The sequence below is a fragment of the Bombina bombina genome, chromosome 6 (genome assembly GCF_027579735.1).
Source record: "Bombina bombina isolate aBomBom1 chromosome 6, aBomBom1.pri, whole genome shotgun sequence".
NCBI lineage: Eukaryota > Metazoa > Chordata > Amphibia > Anura > Bombinatoridae > Bombina > Bombina bombina.
Window position 1 is genome coordinate 1088567896 of NC_069504.1, and position 21467 is coordinate 1088589362.

The window sequence follows — 21467 nt, forward strand, 5'->3', positions numbered from 1 at the left end:
AAGAATAAGATATTTAGTACAACTGAGCCGTCCACCTCTGAGGGTTTTCCTTCCCGCGAGGTGCACTCCCTACACTCCTCTCAGATTGCACATGCAGCTCCCCAGGGAACCACTAATCCTCCTGCGGTAGGGGCACTTTGGCCGCCAGATTTTGCTGATCAGTTACAAACAGGGGTTTCTGCGGCCTTCAATGCCTTACCAAGCCCTGCTACGCGCAAGCGAAAGGTGAAACGGCTATCCGTCCCTGGGGTCATCTACTCTGCTGGATATCTCTGACAGATTATCCGCTGATGAAGACGACTCCGACTCTTCGGAGGACGTTTTCTTTCCTAAGATATGGTGAGTCCATGGAATCATCAATTACTAGTGAGAATATCACTCCTGGCCAGCAGAAGGAGGCAAAGAGCACCACAGCAAAGCTGCTATATGTCACTTCCCTTACCCATAACCTCCAGTCATTCTCTTTGCCTGTGTTCTGGTAAGAGGGCGAACTTTGGAAAAGAGTGAACCATGTCACTTCCTGTGACGTTACATCAGCGGTTTCACAAATTTTGTACCTAATGTGCATGCGTGCCAACGTTATCACATACCTGGCCGCATACGTCACTGGTAAAATATTTAGAGCTGTGAAATTCCGGAACCCTTTCTAGAGCGCATGCGTGGGATTTTGTATCATAAATGGTGCGCTCATGGAAAGCTGTTTATTAGGCTTCTCGGCAATATTCGGAACTCCGCCCCCCACTGCAACTACTTTTATTACTACTACTCTAAAGCTCAGTCTCCTTGCTTATGCATGATAAACAGCTGTTCTCTTTGTTAATCAACCAATAGATTTACTGCTGCAACAAATGTTTGCTCCCTTCATTGTCATTGTGTTTCATACACGAGCACGGAGACTCGGCTTTAGAGGAGTAGTTGTAGAGGGGCGCTGAGTGACGAATAAACAGCTTTCCATGAGCGCACCATTTGTGATACAAAATCCCACGCACGCGCTCTAGAAAGGGTTCCGGAATTTCACAGATCTAAATATTTTACCAGTGACGTATGCGGTCAGGTATGTGATGACGCTGGCACGCATGTTCATTAGGTCCAAAATTTGTATAACAGCTGATGTAATGTCACAGGAAGTGACATAGTTCGCTCTTTTCCAAAGTTCGCCCTCTTATTAGAACACCTGCGGTGCAAGGAGGAGGTGAAGTTTTGGTGTCTGATCTACAATCAAGATTTTTTTTATTTTAAAGCAGAGTAGGTTTGCTCTGATCTTTCTAAAGGGTCTAGCCTTAGCCCATGTCGGTTTCTTCAGTAGGGCAATGGTGGCTTTTAAGCAATTGGGATCTTGTGGGGTACAATCCTCACTGCGTTTTCTCAAAACATTTTGCTACCCTATTTAGATAGCCTGAGTAAGTTTACTCAGTCATTCTGTATTTCCACAGGTCCATGTGAGGGATGGCATCCTCTCAAACCAGGTGAGCTGTCCTGCTGCTGGACAGATAAATATTGAGGTAAGTGCCAGTTTTATTTTTCTATGTAGCAGGGAAAAATTTGGCACTTAAGCTGAAACGCTGCAGGGGGACGTTTTTTATTATTCCTTTCAGGGTGCAGGTTTTTATGGCAGTTTTTGCAGGCACTGTTAGTGTGAGGAGTTATTTATTTTATTGATGGCTCAGTGAGGATCTGTTTTTAGTAATAGATTATGTACTTATTTGGAGGGTTTTATTGTTTGTTTTTAAGCCTGTTTTTCAAGAAAGTTGTTTTAAAAAAAAAATAATAAAAAAATAAAAAGAATGGCTTTTTTGTCAGCTGTAGGACCGCCCCTTTTAGGGAGGTTCTGATTCTGTGATGTCAGGTTTTTTTGGCACTTTTTTTCACTTCCTGTAAGAGTGAGGTGCCCATATTTCATATGGTTCTGCTGTTTAGAAGGCTTCTTGCTGTTTTTGCTTCTCTGGAAATCCAGATTGTAAACAGGATCGTTTTTTTCCTCAGTTTGCTGCGGGTTGCAGGACAGGTAGGACACCTCAGTAATTCTGCTGAGGTGTAGAGTGTTACCTGGGGTATGTTTTCTTGATTTGGTAAATTTAAAGGGAACATTTATTTAAGATTGTTTTTTTGGTTCTGTATTATATCCTTTTTTAAAAGATAATTTATTTATTTTTTTTATTATTTTTTTTAAATTTGCTTTTTTTTATATTATGGATCCAGAGGTTGTGCAGGATGTTACCTGTAGCTTATGTGTTGATTCCCAGATGGAACCCCCAGTACCTTTTTGTTCATGTATTGAAAGAACTTTAGCTTATAGAAATAGACTTTTTGACCCTGAGTCATCATTAGCTAAGGCGGATGCTGTTCAGGAGCCTCCTGTTTCAGATGTGCCGCAGCTTTCTCCTCAAGCATCCTAATCCTATTCATCTGAACATGCAGTGCCCTGTGTTTCCTCTCATGCTCCGTCTGGAGTTATTTTGCAAGATATTGCTGTCCAGGTATCTTCTGCAGTATATGAGACGCTGTCTGTTTTTTCCCATGTTGCAGGGAAAACGTGAAAGGACATTTTAAAGGAACAGTAAGTAAGGTTTCTGATCCTGAAGTGGCTAATCAAAGTATTTCCTCTCAGAAGTCTGAGGATGAAGATTCTTCGGTTGCATCTGAGGGTGAGATTTCGGATTCAGGCAGAATAATTCCTTCTACTGGTACTGAAGTTGTGTGGAAGGCTTGCTCAACTAAGAATTGGTTTAAACATTTTTTTCTGTACCTCTGATTTCGCAAATGCTATTAAATGTACAGATTGGTTTGAACTTTGTCTCCAAGGATGTTGCTGTTAAGGCTGGGAGACCTACTTATCAAAGCCTGGGAACACCAGGTGCGGTATGCTTGGACCTTATTTGATTCTTTATCTAGGAGATGTCTTTCAGAGGTCAGAAAATCAAAGATTTTTGCCTTTTCCCCACTCTGCAGTCTTCTGTCCGGCCAACAGTAAGCTCCAGTGGCCGGTGGATAGCTTAGCCATCTTGCAACCAGCAGGTTGTGAGTTTGGATTTAGCTGCAGTTGATATTTCTTCACTTTTCTGTGACCCTGTGTATGGTGGGAATTGGTCTTATGGTATTCCATGCACATCATTTCTTTTGCTATTTTCCATGACATGGCGAACTTTTGGATCTGTGATTAAAGGCTAAATTTAGATCAGATGACCAGAGACTTTCTTTCGTAGTATTTTTTCAGCAGTATCTATCTCCGGGCGCGTGCTTCTTGAGATATTCCTGGGTGATGTGACCACGGATGCCAACCTGCTGGGCTGGTAAGCTGTCTGGGTCTTGTTTAAGGATTAGGGACTCGGAAGTGTCTGCTCTCCTCTTTAAACATCTTGGAGTTGAGAGCAATTAGCAATGCTCTGATGACTTGACCTCAGTCGTCCCTAGCTTGGTTCCAGTCGGACAATATCACCTCAAGGGTTTATATCAACCATTAGGGAGGAACTAGGGGTTCCTTAGCCATGTAGGATGTGACTTAGATTGTTCAGTTGGAGGAAGCTCACATTTGCTGTTGGTCATCCACTTTCCAGGGGTGGACAATTGGGAGTCGGACTTCTAAACAGACTGATAATTCATCCTGGGGAGGGAGGGAGCATTTCGATCCGGAAGTGTTCTCTAGGTAGACCCTCACATGGGGGGTTTCAGGAGTTGGCTTCTGTAGGCGTTTCGACAGAACTCCAAGTTTCGAGGGTACGGTTTATGGTCATGAGATACACAGACCGTCCCTGATGTTCTGACGTTTTTCTTGGTTTTCAGTCCTGCATACCTTTTTTCCTCTGTTTGTTCTCTTTCCACGAGTCATTACTCGTATTTTCAGGTGATAGCGGCAATGATTTTATTAGTCCCTGCGTGGCCTTGCAGGATCTGGTATTGTAGACCTAGTGGAAATGTCGTCTCTCCATCTTGGAGACTAACTCTGAGGAAGGACTTCTGATTCTTGGTCTTTTCCTTCATCTAAATCTCTGAAGCTGACTGCTTGATGATTGGACGCTTAGTTTTGTCTAAACGGGGGTTTTTCTGAATTTTTTTATCCTTTCTCCAGGGTGGTCTGGAGAAGGGTTTGTCAGTCAGTACCCTGAAGGGTCAGTTTTCTGCATTGTCTTTTTTGCTACATAAGCATCTGGTGGACGTGCCAGATGTGCAATCTTTTTGTCAGGCACTGGTCTACATCAGGCCTGTGTTTAAGTCGGTTGCTTAGAGTTTTACCCTTGTTCTTAAAAGTTTTGCAGTAGGCCCTTTTGAGCCTTTACTCTCCATAGATATTAAGTTGTTATCTTGGAAGGTTTTGTTTCTCATTGCTATCTTTTCTGCTTGGAGAGTCTTGGAGCTCTCAGTTTTGTAGTGTGATTCGCCTTATCTTATCTTTCATGCAGTTAAGGCGGTTATTTGTACTAGTTGGGTTTTCTTCCTAAGTGGTTTCGGATAGATATATTAATCAGAAAATTGTTGTTCCTTCTCTGTGTCCTTATCTTTCTTCTCATAAGGAACGTTTGTTGCACAACTTTGATGTTGTGCGTGCTTTAATTTTCTATCTACAGGCGAGTAAGGATTGTTGCCAGTTTGCTGTTTGTTTCTCTGGGAAACATAAAGGTCAGAAAGCTTCAGCTACTTCTTTCTCTTTGGTTGAGTAGTATAATGCGTTTGGTTTATGAGACTGCTGGACAGCAGCCTCCTGATAATGTATTATATGTATTGGGTACATGTAAAGCGCGGCTAATCACCCATAAGGGTCTCAAGGCGCTGCTCATTTTATCGACCTCGGAAGGATGAAAGGCTGAAGTGGACCTCGCGGGGATCGAACCTGCAACCCTTTGGTTGCTACAGAGCTCAGCCACAGTGCCTTAGCATGCTGAGCTATCTGTCCGGCATGAGAGAATTTCAGCTCATTTCACTAGGGCTGCATCTTCTTCTTGGGCTTTCAAGAAGGGAGTTTCTGTAGAACAGGTTTGCAAGGCTGCAACTTGGTCCTTTCTGCATACTTTTTCCAAATTTGATATTTTTGTCTTGGCTGAGGCTTCTTTTGGGAGAAAGGTTCTTCGTGCAGTGGTGCCTTCTGTTTAGGTTACCTGTCTTGTCCCTCCCTAATCATTTGTGTCCTCTAGCTTGGGTATTGGTTCCCACTAGTAATTGATGATTCCATGGACTCACCATATCTTAGGAAAGAAAACATAATTTATGCTTACCTGATAAATTTATTTATTTCCAGATATGGTGAGTCCACGGCCCACCCTTTATTTTAAGACGGTTATTTTTTTCTAAAACCTTAGGCACCTCTACACCTTTGTGATATCTTCTTTTTCCATTTTCCCTTCAGCTGAATGACTGGAGGTTATGGGTAAGGGAAGTGACATATATAGCAGATTTGCTGTGGTGCTCTTTGCTTCCTCCTGCTGGCCAGGAGTGATATTCCCACTAGTAATTGATGATCCCGTGGACTCACCATATCCGTAAAGAAAGAAACATATCGGGTAAGCATAAATTATGTTTTCTTTCCTAAGATATGGCGAGTCCACAGAATCGCTAATTACTATTTTTTTTTTTCTTTCTGGGTCGGAATCGGTGACTTCTAGACCTCCGTCTGCGGAGGAGACAGATTTTTAAATTTAAGATGAAGCATTTGCGCTTTCTGGTGAGAGGTGCTTGCTACGTTGACGGTTCCTGAACCGAAACTACCGGAGGAACCTTCGATCCCTTAACTAGATGGGGTTTACGAGGACAGGGTGGTGCCATGATCCCTAAACTAGATAGGGTTTATCAGGAAAGGGTAGTGCCTCAGGCTTTCCCGGTCCCCATTAAAATGGCTAATATTATTAAGAATGAATAGGAGAGACTTGGTTCGTCCTTTCCCCCTCTACTTCTTTTAAAAAGCTATTCCCTGTTCCGGACTTGCAGCTTGAGCTGTGGGGGGCCATTCCTAAGGTGGATGGTGCAATCTCCACGCTTGTGAAGCGAACGACTATCCTGCTCGAAGATAGCTCTTCGTTCAAGGAGCCCATGGATAAATAATTGGAGTCCATGTTGAGGAAGATGATCCAACTCACGGGGTTCGTTTTTCAACTGGCAGCGACAGTAGCTGCGGTGGCTGGAGCGGCTACCTATTGGTGCGACACTCTGTCTGCTATGGTCGAGGTGGAGACTCCCCTCGAGGAGATACAGGAATGAATTAAGGCCTTAAGGGTAGCTTATTCATTCATCTGTAATGCAAATATGCAGATTATCCACCTGAATGCCAAGACATCAGGTTTTTCTGTTCTAGCCTGTGGCTCTGTGGTTAAAGTCATGGTCCGCTGACATGAATTCCAATTCTAGATTACTTTCCCTCCTTTTTACAGGGAAGGTATCATATCCACGGTCACGGGCGGCAAGGGTGCTTTCCTGCTGCAGGATAAGAAGAATAAGCCTAAGGGGTCTACTTTTCGTCCCTTTCATTCAGACAAGTCTCAACGCCAGCAGCCTGCCGTGGAAACAGAGCAGTCCAAGAGATCTTGGAAACCAGCTCACTCTTGGAACAAAACCAAGCAGAGCAAGAAGCCCGCCGAGACAAAATCGGCATGAAGGGACGTCCCCCGATCAGTATCTGAATCACATAGGGGGCAGACTATCTCTTTTTGCGGAGGCATGGATAGGAGATGTTCAGGACCCCCTTGGGTTCTGGAGGTCATAGCCCAGGGTTACAGGATAGGTTTCAAGACTCATCCGCCCAGAGACAGATTCCTCCTGTCAAACCTATCATCGAGTCCAGAGAAGAGAGACGCCTTCCTAGGATGCGTGAGGGATTGCTCCTCTCTTGAAATAATCGTCCCAGTGCCTCTAGCAGAAAGAGGTCTGGGATATTATTCAAACCTTTTCGTGGTCCCAAAGAAGGGCACGTTTCGCCCAATTCTGGACCTAAAGTGTCTTAACAAGTTTCTGTCAGTCCCATCGTTCAAAATGGAGATGATCAGGTCGATTCTGCCCCTAGTTCAAGAGGGACAATTCATGACGACAATAGATTTGAAGGATGCTTACCTTTACGTTCCAATCCACAGGGATCAATTCAGGTTCCTAAGATTCATATTTCTGGACCAACACTTTCAGTTTGTGGCCCTACCGTTCAGTCTGGCGACTGCCCAAGACTCTTTACGAAGGTTCTGGGAGCACTGCTGGTGGCGAGAGCCAGAGATATTGCAGTGGATCCTTATCTGGATGATATCCTGGTCCAGGCTCCGTCCTGCAGTCTTGCGGAGGAACACTCAAGGGTTCTTTTGCTTCGATCCCACATATAAGATAAACGAAGTAAAGAGTTCTCTGGTTCCCAGGTGGAATTCCTGGTTACTATAATAGATTCCTTATCCATGAAGATATTCTTGACGGATCAGAGACACATTGCAAGATTGCGTCCAGCTGTCTTGCCCTTCAGACCACCTAGAGGACATCTGTGGCTAGGTGTATGGAGGTGGTTGGGGTCATGGTATCCAGCATAGATGTCATTCCATATGCCAGATTCAATCTCAGGCCTCTTCAGCTGTGCATGTTGAGACTATGGAACGGCAACCACTCAGATCTATCCCAACAGATATCTCTGGACATCCGAACGAGGGAATCCCTCTCTTTGGATCAGTCCAGGACAACTGTCCCAGGGGACATCCTTCCTGAGACCATCCTGGGAGATTGTGACCACGGACGCAAGTCTATCAGGATGGGGAGCGATTTGGAGTGCCAGAAAGGCACAGGGCAGGTGGACTCCTCCTTGAAACTTAAATTTGGTTAAGATTTTGCAGAGGGCTCCGTTTGAGCCTATGCATGCGCTTGACATTAAACTTCTTTCCTGGAAGGTCCAATTCCTACTGGCGATTGCATCGGCTTACAGAGTCAATGAGTTGGCGGCCTTGCAATGTGAGCCTCCTTACATGGTCTTTCTCGCTGATAAGGCTGTTCTTTGCACTGGATTGGGTTTTCTTACCATGGTCGTGTCTCATCGTAACATCAATCAGGAAATAGTAGTTCCTTCCTTGTGTCCTAACCCTTCTTCGTCAAAGGAAAGGTTGCTTCATAATTTGAATATGGTTTGGGCCTTGAAGTTTTATCTTCAGGCCACGAAGGAATTCATACAGACTTCGTCTTTATTTGTTGTGTATTCAGGGAAGCGCAGGGGGCAGAGGGCCTCTTCCACTTCACTGTCTTTTTGGTTAAGGAGCATTATCCGTCTGGCCTATGAGACAGTGGGACATAAGCCTCCTCAGAGGATTACGGCTCGCTTAACTAGGGCTGTGGCCTCTTCTTGGGCCTTTAAGAACGAGGCTTCTATGGAGCAGATTTGTAAGGTGGCGACTTGGTCTTCTTTTACATACTTTTGCTAAATTTTACAAATTTGATGTTTTTGCTTCGGCGGAAGCAGCTTTTGGGAGACCGGTTCTGCAGGCTGTGGTTCCCTCAGTTTAGGGTCCGCCTCTTTTTACCGTCCTGTTTTTTTTTTTTTTATTCAGTGTCCTCTAGAGCTTGGGTATTTGTTCCCACAAGTAATGAATGAAGCAGTGGACTCTCCTCCTATTAAGATGGAAAAAAAAATTATACTTACCTGATGATTTCATTTCCATCTGTGGGAGGAGAGTCCACTGCTCCCGCCGTGTCTCCGGTGGGCGGACCTAAATTTAATTTTATTCTTCTGGCACCATTTATACCCTGATATTTATCCTACTGTTCCTTGTTCCCTTGGCAGAATGACTGGGGGATGAGGGGAGTGGGGGAGGTATTTAAGCCTTTTGACTGGGGTGTCTTTGCCTTCTCCTGGTGGCCAGGTTCTTAATTCCCACAAGTAATGAATGAAGCAGAGGACTCTCCTCCCACAGATGGAAATGAAATTATCAAGTAAGCATAATTTGTTTTTTTGCCAGACTGCAGAAAACTGTTTGCTGTCCCTTCCCCCCCCCCCCCAATATTTGTATTATTATCAATAGGCAAACAAATATAATTACCAACATCTTGGATCACGACAGTCCACTTACGTGGTCGTGTAATTAAAATACAAAGGAAAGCATTAATCGTAGTCAATAGTTGGTTAAACGTCCGGACGATTTCACCCCTCACTCGGGGTAAACACTAGTCACATTGCCTATTGAACATTTTGTATATTTTTTCAATTTATATAACAATTTTTAAACAGTTGAAAACTAAAGCACCCTATGGCTGCTCGTGGGCCTTAGGGTGGGGCTTTAAAAATAAGAAAAGCATCAAAAACATTAAACAACTCTAGCTATGTATTGCTGTAAGTAACACTTTCAACTATAAGGATAATTGGTGAATTAGATAAAAGACATCATTAATCTTATGATAGTTGGTTCGTGCATCTCCCACTACCTCTTAATGTTCCAAGACATTCTACCAGATGTTCCAGTCACCCCGTAGGTTCGCCTCCAACATATAAATGGTATTTTTAAAGGGGTAAAGTATTTGCCTCTGTGTTGGGAGATCTAAAGATTTTTTTTAAGGTCTCCATTTCACAATAAAACGGGTTACTCGTACATTGACATCAAATAGAGTATCACATTGTTCTCGTAAAAAGGATTTCAACATCATTTGCTTAAGAAGCATAATGGAGGGTGCTTCCCTATGAAGCCATTTGTGAAAGATGCATTTCCAGGCTAAGAGTATAGCGTTAACAAGAAGCTTTCTATCCTGTTTTGGAATTGGCAACTAATCTAGGTATAATACCTGTAAAGGTGTAAGTGTAATGGAGGTGGTTGTGATCTTGGAGAGCCAGAAGGAGACCTGGTTCCAGTATCTACGAATCTTAGGGCAGTACCAGATGTAGTGCAAAAAATCGGGGTCTGGTAGGAGCATTTGCCACATACATTAGAAAAATCTTTTCTCCACTTACTCAGTCTACTGGGGGTATGATAATCTTGATAAATAACCCGTGTCTGAGACTCGCTAAGGTCAGCTGCTAGAGTCGCAGACCAAGTGAGGGTGAGGCTATCTAGTATAGTTTTAGCAAAGGATATAGTACAGTCTTATTCCATATGTTGAAGAGATGTGATAGCATAGTAGGGGCTTTAACTTGTATCAGCTCGCTATAGATTGAGGATATGGCAAAATTATGTTTTTGAAATTGTGCGATAGTGCGAGCCAAGGGCGAGGTAACCCAGAACGTCCCACAATTCTGTAGAATGTGATTTATATAATGTCAGATTTGGAAATAAGCAAATCTGTTTGTGTATGGGGTCAGAAATTTCCTACATATGGCATCGAAAGGTAGGACAGATTTGGTGGTATAATCTAATAGTTTGTCTATATTGTCTATGCCCAGTGTTTTCCATGCCTGAAAAACAGGATACATTACACCGGGTTGGAATCTAGGGTTCCCTGTGATGGGCAAATACTTCGTATGACTAGGGTCCCATGCCAGAGCTTTGGTCATGGCTTTCCAGCCTAAAAGCACATCTAGGAACATAAGGTGGTATTGTATGCTTGTTGGTAATTCAGATAAAGCGGCATGTGGCAGAAAAGCGGGAGACACCTGAGGTAGTGAGGCCTCCCCCAAGTGGGCACTGGAGAAGTGCTGTGTATTTAGTTTCCAATCTAATACAAGCTTCACTAGAGAGGCCCGGTTATAGTAGAGAACGTTCGGTAAGCCTAGTCCCCCTTTCGAGTAGGGGAGATACAGCTTATGCGCACCTATGCAAGGCTTATCGCCCTTCCAAAGGGAGGTTCAGATTATGGTGTTAAAAAAAATCTGTCTTTCCGTCGGAGCAGGAGGGGAAGCATTTGTAAAGGGCATAAAAGCTTGGGTAGGATCATCTTTTTGATAATGTGAACTCTACCCATTAGAGAAAGCAGCAGATTTTGCTAAGTATTTAAATCTGCTTTGATTTGTTGTATCAGAGGAGACAGGTTTTGGGGATACCAGTGCTGTGGGTTAGCTGAGATATGAATGCCTAGGTAGGTTAAGTAAGAGTTTACAGGGCGAAAAGGGTACTGCCCTTCGGTGTTATCAATTTTACGGTTTAGCCACAAAATTTCAGATTTTGAGATATTGATTTTGTAACCTGAGAATTGTCCAAACTATCTGATTGTATTCTCTGTGTAGGGGAACCGGGGGGGAAATAAAGGTTGTTAATCAGTAGGTACGCCACGGGGTTAGAGTAGACATTTTTAAGGAAAGTGGTAAAGAGTGAAAAAGATGGGTCCACTCTACTCTATCAAAGGCCTTCTCTGCGTCTAAGGACAGCAGGAAGGCCTCCGGGAGAGCCTGAAGCGTTCCGTCTTGCCTAGCCAACCAGTGATGTGAGACTGCGTGAAGAACTTTTCGGATGTTTGTTACCAAAGATCGGTTAGCAGTAAAGCTTGTCTGATCTGGGTGTAAGATATGTGGGAGTAAAAGTTTTAATCGGTTAGCCAAAAGTTTGGTCAGTAACTTATATTCAACGTTTTAAAGGGATATGGGTCTACAGGGAGTGCAGAATTATTAGGCAAATGAGTATTTTGACCACATCATCCTCTTTATGCGTGTTGTCTTACTCCAAGCTGTATAGGCTCGAAAGCCTACTAACAATTAAGCATATTAGGTGATGTGCATCTCTGTAATGAGAAGGGGTGTGGTCAAATGACATCAACACCCTATATCAGGTGTGCATAATTATTAGGCAACTTCCTTTCCTTTGGCAAAATGGGTCAAAAGAAGGATTTGACAGGCTCAGAAAAGTCAAAAATAGTGAGATATCTTGCAGAGGGATGCAGCACTCTTAAAATTGCAAAGCTTCTGAAGCGTGATCATCGAACAATCAAGCGTTTCATTCAAAATAGTCAACAGGGTCGCAAGAAGCGTGTGGAAAAACCAAGGCGCAAAATAACTGCCCATGAACTGAGAAAAGTCAAGCGTGCAGCTGCCAAGATGCCACTTGCCACCAGTTTGGCCATATTTCAGAGCTGCAACATCACTGGAGTGCCCAAAAGCACAAGATGTGCAATACTCGGAGACATGGCCAAGGTAAGAAAGGCTGAAAGACGACCACCACTGAACAAGACACACAAGCTGAAACATCAAGACTGGGCCAAGAAATATCTCAAGACTGATTTTTCTAAGGTTTTATGGACTGATGAAATGAGAGTGAGTCTTGATGGGCCAGATGGATGGGCCCGTGGCTGGATTGGTAAAGGAGAGAGCTCCAGTCCGACTCAGACGCCAGCAAGGTGGAGGTGGAGTACTGGTTTGGGCTGGTATCATCAAAGATGAGCTTGTGGGGCCTTTTCGGGTTGAGGATGGAGTCAAGCTCAACTTCCAGTCCTACTGCCAGTTTCTGGAAGACACCTTCTTCAAGCAGTGGTACAGGAAGAAGTCTGCATCCTTCAAGAAAAACATGATTTTCATGCAGGACAATGCTCCATCACACGCGTCCAAGTACTCCACAGCGTGGCTGGCAAGAAAGGGTATAAAAGAAGAAAATCTAATGACATGGCCTCCTTGTTCACCTGATCTGAACCCCATTGAGAACCTGTGGTCCATCATCAAATGTGAGATTTACAAGGAGGGAAAACAGTACACCTCTCTGAACAGTGTCTGGAAGGCTGTGGTTGCTGCTGCACGCAATGTTGATGGTGAACAGATCAAAACACTGACAGAATCCATGGATGGCAGGCTTTTGAGTGTCCTTGCAAAGAAAGGTGGCTATATTGGTCACTGATTTGTTTTTGTTTTGTTTTTGAATGTCAGAAATGTATATTTGTGAATGTTGAGATGTTATATTGGTTTCACTGGTAAAAATAAATAATTGAAATGGGTATATATTTGTTTTTTGTTAAGTTGCCTAATAATTATGCACAGTAATAGTCACCTGCACACACAGATATCCCCCTAAAATAGCTATAACTAAAAACAAACTAAAAACTACTTCCAAAACTATTCAGCTTTGATATTAATGAGTTTTTTGGGTTCATTGAGAACATGGTTGTTCAATAATAAAATTAATCCTCAAAAATACAACTTGCCTAATAATTCTGCACTCCCTGTATACGATTCTGGGAGAGTGAGGTCTTTACCCACTTTGTGTATTACCGTAATGTTTGCTGCAGAAAAATTGGTGGAGGGGGTATTTTGATCCGTAAAGTAATGATTAAATAGAATAGTCAGTACTGAGGAAATTTGATCTGACAAAAGCCTATAAAATTTAGTTGGGGCCGGGTGTTTTCCTGAGAGCAAGGGATTTAATTGTTTGGGTAACTTCTTTCTGGGATATCAGGTCGTTTAGATTGTCAATTTGGTCAGCTGTCAGTTCAGGGAGGGTAAGTTTATCCCAAAACCTCTTTTGTGCATTTTCATGGGGTGGTTGTGACTGATATAATTTGGTATAATAGTCTGCAAATTCTGATACAATAGCGGACTTATCATTTGTTAGGCGACCTTGACTCATAATAACCGGGACCCCTCTATTTGCTGGCTTGATCTTGACAAGTGAGGCCAAATATCTTCCAGATCTATTACCATGTCTCAGGAAATATCCCTGATTTCTATTGTCTCTCGGCATTGTGTTCTGTTGTAAAAAGGTGTCTCTCTTTCCTCACCGCAAAGTAGGAAGCTCTGTTATGTGAGTTAGGGCATTGACAATAGCGAGCGTAAGTGTTAGTCAGCTGTGTATTATAGTGTTCCTCCCTACCATTGTGAAAACGTTTTTGTTTAGTCAGATATGCAATTATATCGCCTCTTTGGCAGCTTCCCAGAAAACAGTCTGGGTGGATAAATGTGTTCTATTATTGGCTACAAAGTCGTCCCATTGTCTCGTTAAATACATAGTAAAATCTGGAGATTTTATAAGGTGATTTTGGAATCGGAACACTTGTTTGTTATTGGGCTGGGGGGATTGGGATAGGGTCAAGGAAATAGGGGCATGGTCCGAAATGGTGATGTTAGCAATTTTAGTGTCGTAACCAGTAGCTCCAGGGAGCCAGAGGTGAGAAAGAGATCAATTTGGGAAAATGAGTTATGTGCTCAAGAGGCACAAGTATATTCTCTGCCTGTGGGGTTACGTCTCCTCCATATATCCTGTACTCCTAATGAGCTATAAAGGGCATTACACACTTTGACAGGAAATATCGTCATGTCTCTTTTGGTGTTAGCAGAGGAAGGGGCGGTTGGGTCTCAGAATTGGTGTTAAATTGAAATCTCCTGCAATAATAAGTTTAGTGTCCAAAAACTGCGCCAAAGAGACAGTCAGGGATCGCCAAAATGTGGGCGCTCTTTGATTGGGCACATAGATATTACAAAGAGTGTACCAGTCATCTTGCCACTTCAGCTTGACAATACGGAACCTTCCCTCTGGGTCTATTATCTTGTCTCCTAACTGGTAGTCTAGGTCTTTACGTATGTGGATAGCTACCCCTCTACTGGAACTGTTGTAAGGAGAACTAAGGACCTCTGAGATCCATTTGGCCTTAAGTTTGTCATTTTCTGGGGCATTCAAGTGGGTTTCCTGTGTGAGCCTGAGATTTTTTAAGTTGTGTCAGGATAGTTTTCCTTTTGATGGGGGAGTTAATCCCCCCCACATTCCAGGACACAATCTTTATCGACATCTAAGGGTTATTAGTGCTAAGCATAGGTGGTCTCGGGACCCACTACTGTCTGATCTATAGCTAAGGGCATAACTATAGAGGTAAACGGGGGAAGATGTGTACAGCGATGTCTTTCACTAGTGATGTCATAGCATAAAACAAATAACATCAATAAATACTTTAACCAAAACACAACATATTCAAAAACATTGAACAGTGCAAAGCCATTTGTAAACAATACAATACCAGGCCATTATGGAACCTTCCTGGAACTGCATAAAAAGTTCTCTTGCTGGGAAAATAACATCCTGGCCAAAAAAGTGGTAGGAAATGTCACTTGGCCAGCTCAGCCAGGGGAGTCCTTTCGGTTCAGAGAGGGATGGGCAGATAGGTCATTTTCCTGTTCTAAGAAATCTTGGACATCTCTAGGTGAGTTGAAGAATTTGAAACCTTGTGAGGTGCGGATTTTCAAACGGGCTGGAAACGGTAGAATAGCTTGGTGCATCTCTTTGTGAAGGGAGCTACACAGCGGAGCAAAATCTTTCCATTTTTTCGCAACCTCTGAGGAGTAATCTTGGAAGATGTAGAGTCTCTTTTCATCATAGATCAGCACTTCAGTTTTCCTGCAGGCCTTAAGAAGTTGAACTTTGGATTGGAAATTGAGATATTTTATCATCACTCCACGAGGGGGGGGGGGGGGGGTTCTTTTCCTGTCGTCACTGATCTATCCCCTCCAATTCGATGTGCTCTCTCCACCTTCAGTGGCAAATATTCAGCAGGGATACCAAACAAATTGGGGAGGGAATGTTCAGCAAAATAGAGTAGCTCTTGACTGACGGACTGACTCAGACAGTCCTACCAACCAGATATTGTTTCTGCGGGAGCGGTTTTCCAAGTCGTCAACTTTTTGGTGTAGATATTTGTTTTGTTGGATTAGTTCTTTAAGTTGGATGGAGGAGGAGTGGTGGCCGTCTTCCAGCTCAGATATTTGCTGCTCTGCACCCGCTAGTCTGGAGTTAAACTGTTTGACCTCAGTCGTTAAAGTATCCATGCCTTTTTGCAGATTATCAAGTTTGGATAATAGGGAATTGAGATGTTGTTCCCCTGTATGGGGTCCACTGTCTTCGTGGGCAGGTGCGGATTTTGTTGGAGAGGCAGATTGGGATGGGTCTGGGGGTTGTTTTTTTTTTTTTTTTTCCTGCTGGGATTTGTTTCTGCTTGACATTTTTGGAGTGGCCAAAAATCTGTCCATATAGTCCAGTGCAGTGACAATAGTAAAGCAAACTTGTCTGCATTTGTCATGCAGGGATTCCCAGTTATGCGGTCCCCAGAGACCCTAACATAGTTATATGCGGGTAGTGTGCTCAGTATGTTTGTGGTATAGAGCCGCTCTGCGCGTGTTCAGAAAAGGTCTCTTAAACTTTTGTTTCTAGCTTTTGTTTGCGTTTTATTAAGATTCCCCTCTCTGTGTTTTGTTCTTGGTTAGTCCTGTCGACTTCTTAATCCCTTTTTATTATGTTTTATTCCAGTCCCCAAGCTGCTTATGAGTCACTGATCTTCCACTGTGGGGCTGTACTTGACATTTAACCCTTTCCAGGGATCAGCAAAAAGCCTGCTGCAGGTTAGTCCTTTACTGACAAATATAGATGCCTTGGGGGCAAGAAGTGATACAGTTTGCACCCATTTACAACAAGCAGCAGCCTAAGGAGTTTGGGCCATTTTCAGGGGCTTTGGGTGTCTCAGCTCTCATTGGAGGCGCTTGTCTAGAGCAGGCACGGGTGGAGCACTTACCCCACAGAGAAGTCTCCTTGGATCCGGTGGAGGCAGAGCTGGCCCTGTAGGAGGCTGCGGGTGCCACGAGGGTAGGCAAGATGGCGACCGGCACTTTCGCTGCTGTCGTTCCGGTGGTGAGGTTAGCGTTGGTTGGCCTCACAAACTGCGGTATCTATGCTGCTCGATACCTCCAGGCTACTAAAGAGAGCCAAGGAAGGGTTTGGGAGCCAGTGTGGCACGTAAAGTTAATTTTAGTATAGAATTGTATACAGAGCCCACCGGAAGTCCTGCTGTCCCTTTTTTAAAACTTTTTTTCCCCCCATTATTTAAAAATTTTTTTTTTATAAAAAATAAATAAATACTTTACTTCCACTTTATCAAACAAAGCCGCAGCACCCCAATGAAGTTCAAAGCTTTACTGGAGAGACAAGTAAAAAAACAGCAACGTTTCGGGGGGTCAACCCTTTAATCATGCATGTTTGATGTTTTGGGAGTTGGCCAGTGGCTCCTGACAGCTTGCACCCCTCATATATATTCTCGGCTGCTGGACCTATATTGTGGTGTGTTGTGTAATACTTCCACTTTGTCATTTATTTGGCTGCAGCTTCTCACACCACTTTTTCCTTCGGAGGAAGACTGAGATAATGAATTTTAATGATTAGAGAGATGATCATATTAAGTCTGATTTATTAATGTGAAGTAGTAATTTATCAACTTGACAATCATTTTTCAGCTTCAGCAGTGTGTCATTGAAGATTATCACAATACATTTAAAGATAAAATGTGCTCTAGCAAAGCTCAGTTAAAATTGCAGCTTAGAGAATTTATTACACAAGGTGTGCGTGTATTTATCATCTTGGAAATCAAAGAGAAAAAAATGACTTATGGACATTTAAAGTGACATAAAAGTGTGAAAATAAAATACTATATTGTGCGTTTATATGCATAATTATGTGTTTAACTCCTGCAAAGGCAAATGGAAAGCCCACATTTTTTTTTAGAATTTTATATTACAGAAAAGGGGGGTCAACATACATAATGGAATTATATTGCAATGTTGTTTTATTACAGAAAATGTAATTTATATTAAAAGCTCACACAGTTTAATATAAAATGCACTCTTTTGCCTTTTTTGTAGAAGTGAGCTAGTTGGAGGGAGGGATTCAAAGTACATTTTAGTTAAAGGGACACTTAAGTCAAAATTAAACTTTCATGATTCAGATAGATCATTCAATTGTAAACACCTTTCCAATTTACTTTTCCATTAACAAAATGTGCACAGTATTTTTATATTTACACTTTTTGAGTCACCAGCTCCTACTGCATGTGCAATAATTCACAGAATATACATATATGCAATTATGATTGGCTGATGGCCGTCACATGGTGCAGGGGGAGTGAAAGTAGTCATTACTTTGTCAGAAAAAAATCTACTTATTTGAAGTTCAGGCTAAACGCTATTGCATGGCCTTTTATAATGTATGATTATACACATCTACTGTATTAACTGGTCCTTTAAAGGGACACTGAAACCAAATGTTTTCTTTCATGATTCAGATAGAGCATGCAATTTTAAGCAACTTTCTAATTTACTCCTATTAATTTTTCTTCATTCTCTTGGTATCTTTATTTGAAAAGCAAGAATGTAAGCTTAGATGCCAGCCCATTTTTGGTGAACAACCTGGGTTGTTCTTGCTGATTGGTGGATAAATTCACCTACCAATAAACAAGTGCTGTCTATGGTCTGAACCAAAAATTGTCTGGCTCCTTAGCTTAGATGTCGTCTTTTTAAAATAAAGATAGCAAGAGAATGAAACAAAATTGATAATAGGAGTAAATTAGAAAGATGCTTAAAATTGCATGCTCTATCTGAATCACGAAAGAAAAAAAATTGGGTTCAGTGTCCCTTTAAGTATTGTTACAAAGGAATAGCTGTTAATGTGCTCTTCACTTGGTTTGTTTTTAGGGTGTGATTGATAAAAGCTTTTTGATTGGGAGAAGGGTTTTCTGTAGCCATTAAGTCTTTTTACTTAAATGTACTAAGCATCATAATTTTTTTTTTTTTTTTTTGGCTTTATTTCCCAGGCCCACCTGTCTCCCAAGTAGTTCTCCGTCCAAATCCATACCAATCCCTCAGCCTTTCCGACCAGCTGATGAAGACCACAGAAATCAGTTTGGCCAGCGGGATCGTTCATCTTCAGCCCCAAATGTGCACATAAACACCATAGAGCCAGTCAACATTGATGTAAGTTTTTAATTTTCTAAACCTGTTTTAGGCCAATTTTGTATTAACTTCACAACTGTGTATTATCTGTGTCTACGTGGAAGTCTAGCTTATAGCCATTTAGATTTGCTGCTGTTAATTATTTGGACATGTAACTGTAAAAATAGCATATGATTTTTAGGTTTCAGAATGTGATCAGCAGTGGTACTCACAATGCATATACAAATGGCGATATGCCTGTGCATAATCATATTTATTTGTGCTGAATGAAAGCACGAGTGATGCTCATTAGCAAAATTACGCAGTAGTACTACTAGGACTGTTTATATTTTAGATTTCTTTCATGTAATTGGCAAGAGTCCATGAGCTAGTGACAAATGGGATATACTTTCCTACCAGGAGGGGGCAAAGTTTCCCAAACCTCAAATGCCTATAAATACACCTCCCACCACACCCACGACTCAGTTTTACAAACTTTGCCTTCTATGGAGGTGGTAAAGTAAGTTTGTGCTAGATAAGTGTGTGCTTAGTTTTTATGATTTTTTTTCTATGATAAGCGCTTCTAAGCATTCTGAAGCCCAATTCCTCTGAGTTCAGTGTTTGTCAGAGGGATGTGAAGAGAGTATCGCCTATTGATTTTATGGTTTCTCTAACTGGAAATCTTTTCAAGGGTTCTCTGTTATCGGTTTTAGGGATTTATCTCCTACCTCCCTTTTCAGATCAACGATATATGCTTATATACCATTACCGCTGCTGATAGTTTTCAGTACTGGTTTGGCTATGTGCTATATGTGGATGGGTGTCTTTCGGTAAGTATGTACTGTATCTTTATTTAAGACACTCCAAAAATAATAGTATAGCTGCACCACCAATTGTATTAAAACATCATGTATTTATTTTAGTGGCTAAATAAAAACATGATGTTTTAATACAATTGGTGGTGCAGCTATACTATTATTTTTGTACTGTTTTCTTGGGACCTTGGTGCAGGTCCAATAGTTGGCACACCTGCAAACAAGTTTTGCTACACCCTTGGTGCTTGGGCAATTTCTGACTTTTCTACAGTTTTATTTAAGACACTCTCAGCTATGGTTTGGCGCTTTATGTATTAATATAAAGTTTTAAATATATGTATTTTACTTATATTTGCCATGAGTCAGGTCTGTGTATTTCCCTTTGCAGTCTAAACAGTTTCAGTATAGGAATCATAAAAGAAGAGAGAGGGCGCCTCCTAGTGTAGCCAGTATATAATAAGGTAATTCTCATAAAGTAGAATGGTACTCACAATTTCTAAAGGCAAAGATATTGCCTAGGTAAGCGGTCTGGGAACTCTGCAGTGTCCCAGTAGACTGTGCACCAATGCAAGGGCAGCTCCTCCTGGTAACAACGATTTCTGCAGTCTGAAAAGTGGGAAAAATAAAGAGGGCGACTCCTAGTGCAGATCAGTAAGTTATATTAAACCCACTAGCTGTTCCCAACAGGTGGATACTCACAAGGTGTAAAGCACACTATAGTGCAATTAAAGCATGCTGGGTATATTGTAGTGGCCCAGCGCACATCAAGACCAAGGTTGTTCTCTGCTCCAAAATCGTTTTGGCAGTAAATGATGAAAAGGAGACTCAAATATAAAAAATTACTTTATAGAAAAAGTATTTAAAAACAATTTACAAATAAAATGAACAAATATCATCAGTATAACACGCTACGAGTTTCTCAGCGCTAACCACGCTGTTTCCTGTTACCTGTCTGAGGAAACAGCGTGGTTAGCGCTGAGAAACGCGTAGCGTGTTATACTGATGATATTCATTTTATTTGTAAATTGTTTTTAAATACTTTTTCTATAAAGTAATTTTTTATACTGGAGTCTCCTTTTCATCATTTACTGCCAAAAAAGATTTTGGAGCAGAGAACCACCTTGGTCTTGATGTGCGCTGGGCCACTACAATATACCCAGCGTGCTTCAATTGCACTATAGTGTGCTTTACACCTTGTGAGTATCCACCTGTTGGGAACAGCTAGTGGGTTTAATATAAATCATGTTTGGGAAGTTTATTTAAACTTTTTTCTTACCTGGGGTACAGTCTTTTTCTAATTTGACTTTCAGTTTTTTGCGGGCAAATCTAGGCTTGCGAGGGCGCAAAATGCAGTTTTTTATTGCGTGATTCTTGGCGCAAAGTTGCGCCTTTGATGGCGCAAATTTAGTAATTTCCTGCGTCTTTGTTGACGCCAGTTATTTTGACGTGAAATCACGTTTTGTTATGATGTGAGTTGTGTCATTTCCTGGTGTTAATTTTGCACCAATTTTTTTTTAACTTCTTTTTGTGTAATGCGTCATTCTTGGCGCCAAATTTTTATTGTATCCCTCTCCCTCTATTGCTCGCTGTTTTCATGAACTTTAAAAGCTGTTATGCCTGCTTTAGTTTTTCCTCTACTGAAACTGTTACATTGTGGAAATTGAATGTTTTGCCTAATGTTCTTTTTCTTTTTCGGTTACATTTTGCGAGATGTCTCATTCTGATCCTGACTCTGATGTTACTGTAGAAACTATGATTCCCTGGAACACAATTCTACAAAGCTAAGTGTGTTATTTTCATTGTTTAAGCTGTTATTTCTTTCATGTAATTGGCAAGAGTCCATGAGCAAGTGACGTATGGGATATACATTCCTACCAGGAGGGGCAAAGTTTCCCAAACCTCAAAATGCCTATAAATACACCCCCCACCACACCCACAATTTACAAACTTTGCCTCCTATGGAGGTGGTGAAGTAAGTTTGTGCTAGATTTCTACGTTGATATGCGCTTTGCACCATGCTGAAGTCCGGTTTCCTCTCAGAGTGCAGTGAATGACAGAGGGATGTGAAGGGAGTATTACCTATTGAATGCAATGGTCATCCTAACGGGGATCTATTTCATAGGTTCTCTGTT

General features: G+C 41.9%; 1 protein-coding gene across 1 annotated transcript in view; it reads left to right on the forward strand.

The window, feature by feature from the left end:
• BRAF (B-Raf proto-oncogene, serine/threonine kinase) overlaps window positions 1-21467 on the forward strand; it is a 375820-nt gene that overhangs the window by 156213 nt on the left and 198140 nt on the right. The window contains exon 6 of the mRNA XM_053719002.1: window positions 18403-18562. Coding sequence (XP_053574977.1) covers window positions 18403-18562 — 160 coding nt within the window. The remainder of the gene's footprint in view (window positions 1-18402; window positions 18563-21467) is intronic.